A 10,512-nucleotide genomic window follows, 5' to 3' on the forward strand; every position below is an offset into this window, starting at 1 on the left:
AAAATTTTGCTCTGTTTTTTATTTTTACAGTATAAAATTACATAACGTTATTGTTCGAACGTTTCCCTGTTTGTAAACGGTTAAATCTAATGACGTCATTTATAAATTCATTCGTAAAAAAGTAAACGAATTACGTCATTATAACATAAAAATACACACGATAAGAAAATTTTTATACATTTCTTATACTAATAAATTTGACGTAGAAACATTTAATTCTAAATAAAATGACGATAAGTTTTTGTAATATTTTAAATTATCATCATCCTAGATCCGATTGGACATTTAATATCACGTGACGTTGTTTACGTTCGATCACTGAATCAAAAATGACGTTATAATTTTATAAAAGACGTATTTGAAGACATTTTGATATTAATTAATACGTCAGCTTAAAAGTTCCGTATTAATAAAATATTAATTCATCGAACGGTTGAATAAATCAAATTAATTCAAATCGGCCAATTAAAATGCGTAAAATTTTTGGTCGCCATTTTGAAAGGAGCAGGTGGTCAGGAAGTAAACAAATGACAATTGACTCATAATGAAACGGTCGGTCGAGACACTTGAGAGGAGGAGAAAGGTGATCTGAAGTGTATTTTGAATGGGAAACAATCAAAATAAGTCTGTAAAGATAGCACCATTGGATAAAAGATGGCATTCAACACAAAGTCAAGTGAGTCATATATTATATGGTAGGAATGTATTTTAGGTGTTTTGCATGTATACAAATACACGTGCAATTTACCTACAAATACCCCCCTACCAATTGAATTTACCTTAAGTATCATAGTTCAAATACTTAATTACAGTGTTATTTTCTTATAAAAACACATAAAATCACTAAATTTTCTTTTTTTCTAATCATTCGGCAGCATAGAATAAGTGTTTAATACTTAAAAAGTCATCATTAAGTAAGGAAGGTTGCTTCATCGACACTTCAGACATGCTCGATTGAACTGGCCTTAACACTGCATTGTTCCATTGTAGGAAGCTATAAATAAATAAAAAACACTTCCAGGATGCTAAATCGAGTGTAGGTCGGTTCGGCGTCTAGATGCGTCGAATATCTGGGGAAGGTCGGCTCAACGGCGTACAGATGTTTGCATCGGAGCTGGATTCCCACTCGGGGCTCTTTCTCCTTCGCCGGATAATAATGGGAAATGCATGTAAACGGTCTCTGAGGCCCCTTGTAACACAAGGCCCTAAACTATAGCTTGTTTAGCTTGCGTGTAAATTTAATTCCGGTGACCGTACGCCTTCCTTTCTACCTCCTTGCGTGCAGTATAGTAGCATCTAGCTCTTAAATATTAAGAATTTATACATAAAATAAATTATTTTATCATCATTACTGCCGATAGACGTGGAACTCGACCGTTGCATTCGGTTTCGTCCAGATGGCTTTGTCGCACGGGGCCAAGGAAGCGTCGACTAACTTCTTAATAGTAGGCTGGTGTTTATGTATTTCAATCTTGCAAACTCGGATACTGAGCTCTTAATACCTTGAGAGGAGAAGGCTCAAAAGTTAGTGTGTTTAAGTGGTGCATTAAGGTTGTAGAGAGAGAAAATGTTTGTTGTAATTTAGCATTATAAATTTAATTTTTGTGTAATCGTAATTAAGTAAGGTGTTCTAACATCCGTACATTTTTAAAGTCGGCGGGAGTGTGGTGAATTAATTAATTAAGGTACGCAATTTGTATAGTTTCTACGAAGACATGTGATGAAGGATAATGTAAAAAGTAAGATTATTTAAGAGAACAAAGAGTTATTCTTACAATTTTCCATTAAAACTGCTACTCTTACAGCAAAAGCTTCTTAGAACATTCTTTTTGAGTACTCAAATGTATCGCACCGAAGATTTTGATAGTGTGACAGCACGAATGCTAGTCTGAGGCAATCCTGGATGTGGCAAACTGCCTTCGCTGTTGGTCCATCAGAGAATTTGTGTAGAAGCAGTCATGTTTTAGCAAACATTCAAAGGTCTTGTGCGTGCTCGTGTTTACCCGCGATAACAGTTTTGCACCGTGTGCCCATTATCGGGAGTCAACAATAGAAACAAGACCGTTGGCAATTATTGGAATTTTATTGTCTAGTGATAACGGACGGCCAAAAAGTGCTACTTTTCAACCTTTTCGTATCAAGGAAAGCAGTTTTAATTGTATTTACATTTGAAGAGATTCTTTAGCAAGTGCATTATCTGATATGCTTACATTCTCTTGTCGTAAGCTTGAAAACTGATGTTTGCTTCAGTAACATTGGTAAAATGGCATTAAAAACCTCCCGACAAATCATCCGTCGTATAAATAAGAGTTTAGTTATTTTAATAACTTGATTTAAAAATTAACGTGTGACATACCAAAAGAGAATTTTGTAACGACCAATTTAATACGCTCATTTAACGAGTTAACTTCTAGAATCTAAATGATGAAAATGAAGCAATTTTTATGAGTGGGTAATTTGTCGGAATTTATTTCTTAACCTGGCCGTTTGCCTGTGGCAAAAGTGTTTTATGCACAACTTTGTAGGATTGATACGAGTTTTTATTATTACAAAGATCGTAAACGTGTAAGGTTAGAAATTGATTTAAAAATCCAATATTTAATTTATATTAATATAAGATTGAATTGAAACTTATTTTTAACAAACTTCGTCAATTTAACGTGGTTAATGACTCGAGAGTTGCCGCTGCAAATTGTTGCTTAATATACATGACTTTCGATTATCTGGGATCGCGTTAACGGGGATGCCGAAAATGCCTATGAACATGTCGTCGAGCCATCGCGACTTCCTTTATGATCCACTTCACAGACTATTGGCTGAGAGAAGAAAGTGAATGATGCATTCGAAGCATCCTGGATTATTATGCATAACTATTGCAACATGGTGAGGACAACCTTTCTGTATAGGTTCTTTCCTTATAAAGAAGGCATCGAGTAGAAATTTAATAGCAATTTTGCAAAGTTTCGTGGAAAGAAGAGCCTATAAAGAAGGATTAATGTTAGCACAGTTGCCTTTCTTTTTAGGCTGAGGACACACGAGCATATAGAGTACATCTGTTAAAAACTACTGTACATAGATACGTGCTAACAGGATGTCTAAGAACATTGGTAAAAGTACTTTTCTATGGTATGTCTGTCGTACAAACATACTGTACGTACGTTTGTAAGTTGTCTCGGCAATGTCTGGTCAAAAGTACATCGTTGTAAGATGTATTTTACACACTCGTATGTCCCCAGCCTTAGGTACTTCCTTGTTACAGATGTATTTTACACACTCGTATGTCCCCAGCACATGCCATCTTTCTTTGCAGATCAGTTTCTCGAGCGTCCACAGTGGCCTGTCCGTCGCCAGCGTCCAGCGTCCCTGGTCCCGTACGTCTCGCAGAAGGTGGAGGCAGTCGACGTTACTAAACTCCTACGAGGCTTCGAAGACTGCCTGGCCGGTCCGTTACATCGAATCCATATTTCTTCCAGAATTCTCGATAAGAGGAGAAGTGGACGAATCTCACTTTCAGGTAAGCAAATTACGTAATTGCATTTTAAAATACGCAAATATTTTTCAAATATATGTGATCCATTTTTAATTAGATCGAGGAAGAAATTGCTAGAGGAGCATTTGGGTCGGTGTTAAGAGTTAAAAAGAAAAATACAGGAAAAATTTACGCAATGAAAGTAAGGAGTTTAACAATTTTTTCGACGTTTTAATGCACTTCTTTATGTATTACGTGAAATTTTATTAAAGGTATTATCAAAGGCCAAAGTAATAATGGAAAATGCCATACAACAGTGCAAAGACGAAGTCACTATTCAGGTAATTCCGAATTGATTTTGAAATCGTATTTAATTTTGATCACTCTTCTGCAATGTATTGATTAATTATACTTAAAAATAGACTTGTTATTTGACTACATGCAGGTTTAAGCCTCTAGCATACAATCCTGTTCAGTTCTAAAACCCGTTCTGTTCATTGCTGACAACTACCTTGGAATAATATTAACAACACTAGGGAATAAAGAAATGCTAATATGCACTTTGGTTGTTTTGTCGTCGCTGCTTTGTGATTTTCCAACACTTGCTTTACTCGTTTACTTTGTACTTTTGCGGCATTTAGCGGTGCCAGAAACGTACAAATTATATATTTTGAACGTGCTATATTCAGATGTACTGGTTATATACTGTCGTAAACTGATAAGTGTGCTATACGTATGTGATGCATGGGTTGCTTACGTGTGTGTAAATGCATAATGATAGTGGTGCAAGAAGTATATTTGTGTACTTTTTCTGATAAACACTCTAAGATATAATATAAATGTACTGTGGTTATGGATAGCATAATTATGATACTTGGATTTGCTCTTAATAAAAGTGAAACGGATGATGTCTGAGGATTATAGGAGCGTGTACAGCCTTTTAACTTAAGTATGAAAAGCTTGAAAGTATGTTATACGGGGCAGTGCCGACGCAGCCTCTGAATACGATCAAACCGTGTGGCTCACAAGACACTAATGAAAAATGGGCACAAAATCTGTACTACTGTACTGTTCGCACACTGATTAACAAGCCCAAACTTTTGCATAGAGTGCAGATAAGGCTAGAGACCAGGCAAAGTAAATAAAACTCATACTATGTAGAGAAATGTATTCTTGATAATACAATATCAGACATACTAACATGCGTTCTTTTCACTAACGGGGAAATGCTTCAATATACACATTCGGTTAACTGGGGACCATATAAAACTTCTTCACGCATCTCGTAAATTAAAATAAATATAACTTGTGTTAAATTCCAACAGAGAACGCTTTAAGAATGCTCGTTTAATCGGTTATATTTTATTTTCAGTCTCTGTTAGGTCATCATCCTTTCATCGTGCAATGCCAGTATCGTTGGCAAAATAGGAAAGAACTATTCATAGGTGGGTGAATTTAATTATAGTTTAGATGAGATTTCTTGCAGAAGGAACAATCTTTACAGATTTCTTTTTAGTTACAGAGTACGTGACTCACGGAGAATTGCTCTCTCTATGGAAAAAATACAACAGGTTTAGTGAAGATCTCGTTCGACTGTACGTGGCTGAACTCGCATTGGCTATAGGTGAGCATGTTTTGAATTTTATACATTTTAAATGTGTCATCTTATTTGACTCCTCATCTGTTTAACAGTCCAAATTATCCTCTTGACTTACTTATAATTTAGATCTTCTGAGGTTCCTCCTGAGGCCTCAATTTATTTTGCCTCAGAAACTTGATCTTTTGACAGAGCTATCCTTTATCTGAAGGCTTTTTTCCATCTCAGTACGCAAAAATTCTTATAGAGTTTTGCAAATTGAGGAAAACGAGAGCCTTGAGATAAAGATTGACTCTGCAGGACTGTCGTATTTCTGAGGTTTCTAGCAAAAAAAAACAAATCGGGAAGTGTCTCGAACGTTCTTCTTGGACTGAAGATTCATTCCTGACTTTTCAAATCTTAAATTTTAACGTGTGCTTCCTTGTTATATTTAAATTAAATCTATTTTCTTAGATGATAAAAGCCTATTTAACACTTTAAAACTGTGAGTTACAAGTCTTTCTCCATAAATTTAAATGATTTTACAGATTTTTTACAAAATACCGGAGTGATATATCGGGACTTGAAAGTAAGGAACAGCTTAATTTTTATTTTACAACGAATTAAAGTACTCGATTCTAATTTGTATTAATTTATTCCAGATGGAAAACATTCTGCTCGATCAAGACGGTAAGTTTTTCTTTAATTCTTTCAACTTCTCGCTTAGAAATCAAGTTTTACGATTAATAAGACATTGTTAATGATGTACGAAGGTCACATACAGCTGATAGATTTTGGATTAGCCAAGTGGTTAAGCATGGGGATGAGAGCCACCACCATTTGCGGAACCATAAAATACATGGGTAAGTAATTTTCACATCCTGCAAGCTTCAGACGTCACTCTCGATAACAAAATAGGCATAACCGTTCTCTATCCAGCTCCCGAAATTCTTAGCATGAAACCTTACACCCACGCTGTCGACTGGTGGTCTCTGGGCATCATCATGTATGCCCTGCTGGCTGGCCAGGTACGTTTTCTATTATTTTTAACCGCAATTTTGCGAGTTCTGAGAGTGTTTCCTGTATGCGATTCAATAGTATCCCGTCGATTCGGGAAGAGATCACACGGGAATGCATAAATTGGTAGAGAACTGTGATTATAAGCTTCCGTCTCACTGCAGCGACAAAGCCAATAGCGTGGTCAGAAAGGTAAGTACACCCGTTCACTTGTAAGATTTACAAAACATAAATTTCCTTTCTCATCTGGGCAGCTCCTCTGTAAAGATCCGAACAAACGTCTTCAGCATTTGTACAACTTAAAGAAAGAACAGTTTTTTAAGAAATTAGACTTTGATGCAGTATTAGAAAAGAGGGTAAGTCTCCATTCGTTCCGTTGCCTCACGCTGTTTAACGACGGCAATAATTATGTTTTCTTAACAGATTTCTCCTCTAATGCTTCTGAAACATAATGTAAAAACGTAAGTAAACAGTCCCATCGTTTAGGCTTTTGTTTTCTCCTCATTTATGTTTACTTATTTATTTATATTTACACAGAAGCTTCCATAAATCTGATAAATCCAAGTACTTCTCGTCAAATTTTGTAAGTACTTGCTTATATTGTATACTAGTTTAAGACGTACGTAACGTATGGGTGGCACTTAACAACCGGGCTATGCGTAACACATGAGTAAATACTTATGTATCTGAACATATCTAAATATAGAAAAGGTACGAGTGGCTACAAATTTTTCGGCTCCATTATAATCCTACGAGTCCTACGTTGTCACGTGGTGCATAACTATGCGGTAAATTCGTGTTCTATCATCTGCAGTTAATTATACGAGGCCTCAAAGATGCAACTTTGACTGTTTTTATGTAAATGAATGAGAACAGAACATAGAATTGTTATTAGAAATGCAAGTAAGTATTCAAGGGATGAGGATGGTGTTGCAGGTGTACTAATGTTATGGTAACTCGAGCAGATCACTACTCTGTTATTATGGCTCGAGGCTAGTAAAAGGAGACTAAGTTTCCGCAACAAAATTGGCAAGTTAAGGTAGAAATGAGAGGAGGAAATGGCACACCAGCATCCCCAATACAAGCATTTCTTTGTTGCTTTGGATGGAGTGGCCTCCAAACGGAGTATGGAGAGGATTCTGTTATGCCAGCATGTCATGTAGATGCTGTGGTACTCGGGTCGAGATGCCGTTACATTACAGAAAATGGCGAAGTTCCACGGTTAGCATCAATTTAATTGGGACGGTTTCATTCGTCAACACTAATCAAATGTGCTAAATGTTCTAATAAATACCATTAGTTACTCTTTCCTAGTTATTAAGAATTTTAAAGTAAAATTTACTTGGCACATCTCCGATGTAATGCAGTCGTCTTTGATTATTTTGCAGTTAACCCGCGAAGAATTACCCAAGAAAAATTAGAGAGGACCTCATTGGAACTGTTGGAAAATGTTTTGCAGAAAAATCTCTTCTTTTTACCATTTTACTTTTTCATTTTACATTCCGGTTGTGATTTTTACAAAGATTTTCCTAAGTTAGCAGTTACTGGACTGTTTGCCATATTGCTAAATAACACTCAGGTAATTATTTGTGGCACTTTTTACATTTTATGGACTGCTCCGCACCATCCATTACAGTTGCAAGACCATATCCGGCTATGCAAAAATCAAATATTTGTAAAAAATTCGCTCATAGTTTAGTACCCATTTATCGTGCAGGAATGCATTTTGTTAATTGTTGATTTCTTGTATCTAAGTGTGTGGACCAGTGGCACCCACAGAGAATAAAAAAGGGGCACCATACGATATGCAAGAAGCTTCAAAGTATGATCCAACGTAAGTTCGGTACTTCCACAAGATGGCATTGGTTGAGATGGGGCTAATTTGTCCTCAAAAATGAGAAACGTTCCTTGTTTTGAGGCCAAGTTTTAGTCAATGTATGACAAAGTTACGCCAGACAAAAGACAATTATCATTCACTAGTTTCTTTTATATGTGCAGAATAGGCTAGAAGTGACAAATTTTCTATTGTTTATTGATAATGGAATTTGGGATCCCCTTGGACATTAGGAAAAGAGCAGCATGGATGAAAAGGGGAAACATGTGCCCCAGTATGTGGACACCCCTGGTGCAGACAGTCAAAACGTAGCCACAGTCTGATCGTCGTTCTGACAAATGTAATTCGATTTTAACGAGAGGCAAAAACTGAATTCATTTATAGACTAAACGTGCCAAATTGCACGCCTCAAGGCCAGTTTGTGCAATACGACTACTGCCGCCATTCTGTCACTCGCACACAGGCAAGACTTGTGGACAATTCGTGGCAGATCGGAGCGAGACACAAAAGTTGTTTCGAGCATTAGTTTCTCTCAAACAGGAATCTAAAATGTGATTTTGGTCCAGTTGGTTTGACGTGGCAACTAAAAACTCCAACAGGTTCGATTTCCCACGGCATGGTCCTGACTCAAGTGGTTGCCCGCAAGTCGTTTGTTCAAACCAGGCCACGCTCGTTGCATTTTCGAGTGACAAATTGTCGGCAGTAGTTGTATGTAAACTAGCTTTAGTCGACAAGCTCTTATGTGATTTCTTTTCTCTTGGTTTACTCTCGTAACCTAAACTCATTTACAAATCCGATTCCATGCACCGCCACCTGGATAACGAGGCCACCTCTGTCCCATACGTTATACACAATAAAGCATAATAACAAGTCCCTTTAGATAAACAATTGTTAGGGGAGAAAGTAAAATTGAAACTTCTTTTGAATCTATATCAATCGTTCCGTGGCATCCAAGAAATGTGGAAGCAATGATGTCTGAGGAAGGCGGTAGTATCGACGATTGGGTGTAGCTTGAAAGTGGTATGCGCATGGCGGACCCGGCGCCATGGTTAAGACTCCAAACTTGATTATTGCATTTATCGGATGCATGTCATCATTTTATTATTAAATATGGTATATGTGTGTTTTATTTGTCTGTGTTATTACTTGACATTTCATTCTGTAATTTCCATTTTAAGTTTATCGAAATGGATTAATTTGCCTTACGTTTGAAATAATGGGAATATTAATACATAAAAGAAAATTGTGTCTCAAGGTCATTCTGTTCTGTTTAATTTGGTGTAATAAGTCCATCTTTGGAAACGGGCACTAGCACGAATGAAAAGTGATTAAAATAATCAAGAATCCCGTTTGAATGACGTCTTTGTATTGCATATCTACTGCACTTCATTATTATGTGGATCATATCTTGCGTGTCCTCTCTGCATAGGCATTTGTACTTTGCCTAATTCTAAACAGGTGATTTGACAGGATTTGAGTGGTCTGAGCCACCCAAAGGCTCAGACCACTATTCCTTGATGCCTGGCAGAATTTCATGTGTACATACTTGATAAGAGTGCTCTGATAAAGATCTATATTTTTTTTGGTGAGTTTCTTAAACTATAATATACTCCGGACCTCGTATGTTCGGCCTGTTCTCCGAGTGCATCTGCCCTCTCGTTCCCTCGTGTTTCAATGTGGGCTCTAACCCATGCAAAGTTTATTGTATTCTAATCTTTTGATTGACTGCTTAATACTTAATTGGTGTTTTGAAATTGTTGAAGTGTTTCCACCACACTTCTACTGTCAGTGCAGATGGCCTTGCACTTGTGTGTATTGTACTTGCACCCCTTTGTTACGTAATAATGTAAGACTTCTTTGGCAATGACAACATATAGACATTGGTGGATTTTCTGTTATCATCATTAGAACAGTTTCAAATAAAGAATTAAAGGCCCCAGCCACTCTAATGACAAAAGCCCACTGTGCCGAGAAGATGCCTTTTGATGTGTGTCTTCTTCCCCATGCTACTGCAGCATTATTTTCAGGATAAAAAAACTCCCTTTGAAGATGGTCTCTAGGGCCTCTGCATCTAGATCCCAGGTTACCTTTGGTGGATTGTATAGACAGAGCAAAATGGCCTCATATCCAGGTGGCTTTTTTTTTATCTAGAGCAGCAGAAATTTTAGGAAAAGTTAAATTTGTATGCCACGCATTTTAAGCGGTTCACTTTCTTTAGAAAGTGTCGATCAGAAGAATCTCGGTGCCCCGCAACTCCAGTGGTTATTCATTTTTTTGGTGCATTATGCATAAATAACGTTTTTACGATCGATTTACACTTATCAGAGTTTATAGTATTTTATATTTGAATTTTTGGTACGCAGAGAGAAACTTTATTTTTTGTTAATTTATATATATAAATACTGCTATATATTGTTTTATTCCTACTTAAGTACACCTGTTTTAGTAATAAAGTGTGAATGAAGTGTGTAGAGTTGGTATGTGCATCCTTTATATTGGTGCACACACATACAAACATGCACAATCTTTCTTTGCATACATCCTTATATCTGTGTGTGTGTGTGTGTGTAAGACGTACAATTAAATTCCAAGATTACATTAATGACTATATGGGAT

At 36.7% G+C, this 10,512-nt stretch overlaps 1 protein-coding gene across 1 annotated transcript; it reads left to right on the top strand.

The window, feature by feature from the left end:
• The first annotated feature begins 395 nt into the window (after positions 1-395).
• On the top strand, positions 396-9,970 carry LOC136970533 (ribosomal protein S6 kinase-related protein-like). Its single transcript, XM_067264968.1, has 15 exons — positions 396-676; positions 3,311-3,514; positions 3,588-3,671; positions 3,742-3,810; positions 4,842-4,914; positions 4,986-5,093; positions 5,594-5,634; positions 5,708-5,735; positions 5,819-5,908; positions 5,985-6,073; positions 6,144-6,254; positions 6,317-6,418; positions 6,486-6,523; positions 6,600-6,645; positions 7,451-9,970. The coding sequence occupies exons 1-15, from the start codon at positions 605-607 to the stop codon at positions 7,481-7,483; spliced, it is 1,188 nt and encodes a 395-aa protein (XP_067121069.1). The 5' UTR covers positions 396-604; the 3' UTR covers positions 7,484-9,970.
• Positions 9,971-10,512: the final 542 nt, after the last annotated feature.

Source organism: Centruroides vittatus, unplaced genomic scaffold (genome assembly GCF_030686945.1).
Source record: "Centruroides vittatus isolate TY-2023 unplaced genomic scaffold, ASM3068694v2 contig_202, whole genome shotgun sequence".
NCBI classification, from domain to species: domain Eukaryota; kingdom Metazoa; phylum Arthropoda; class Arachnida; order Scorpiones; family Buthidae; genus Centruroides; species Centruroides vittatus.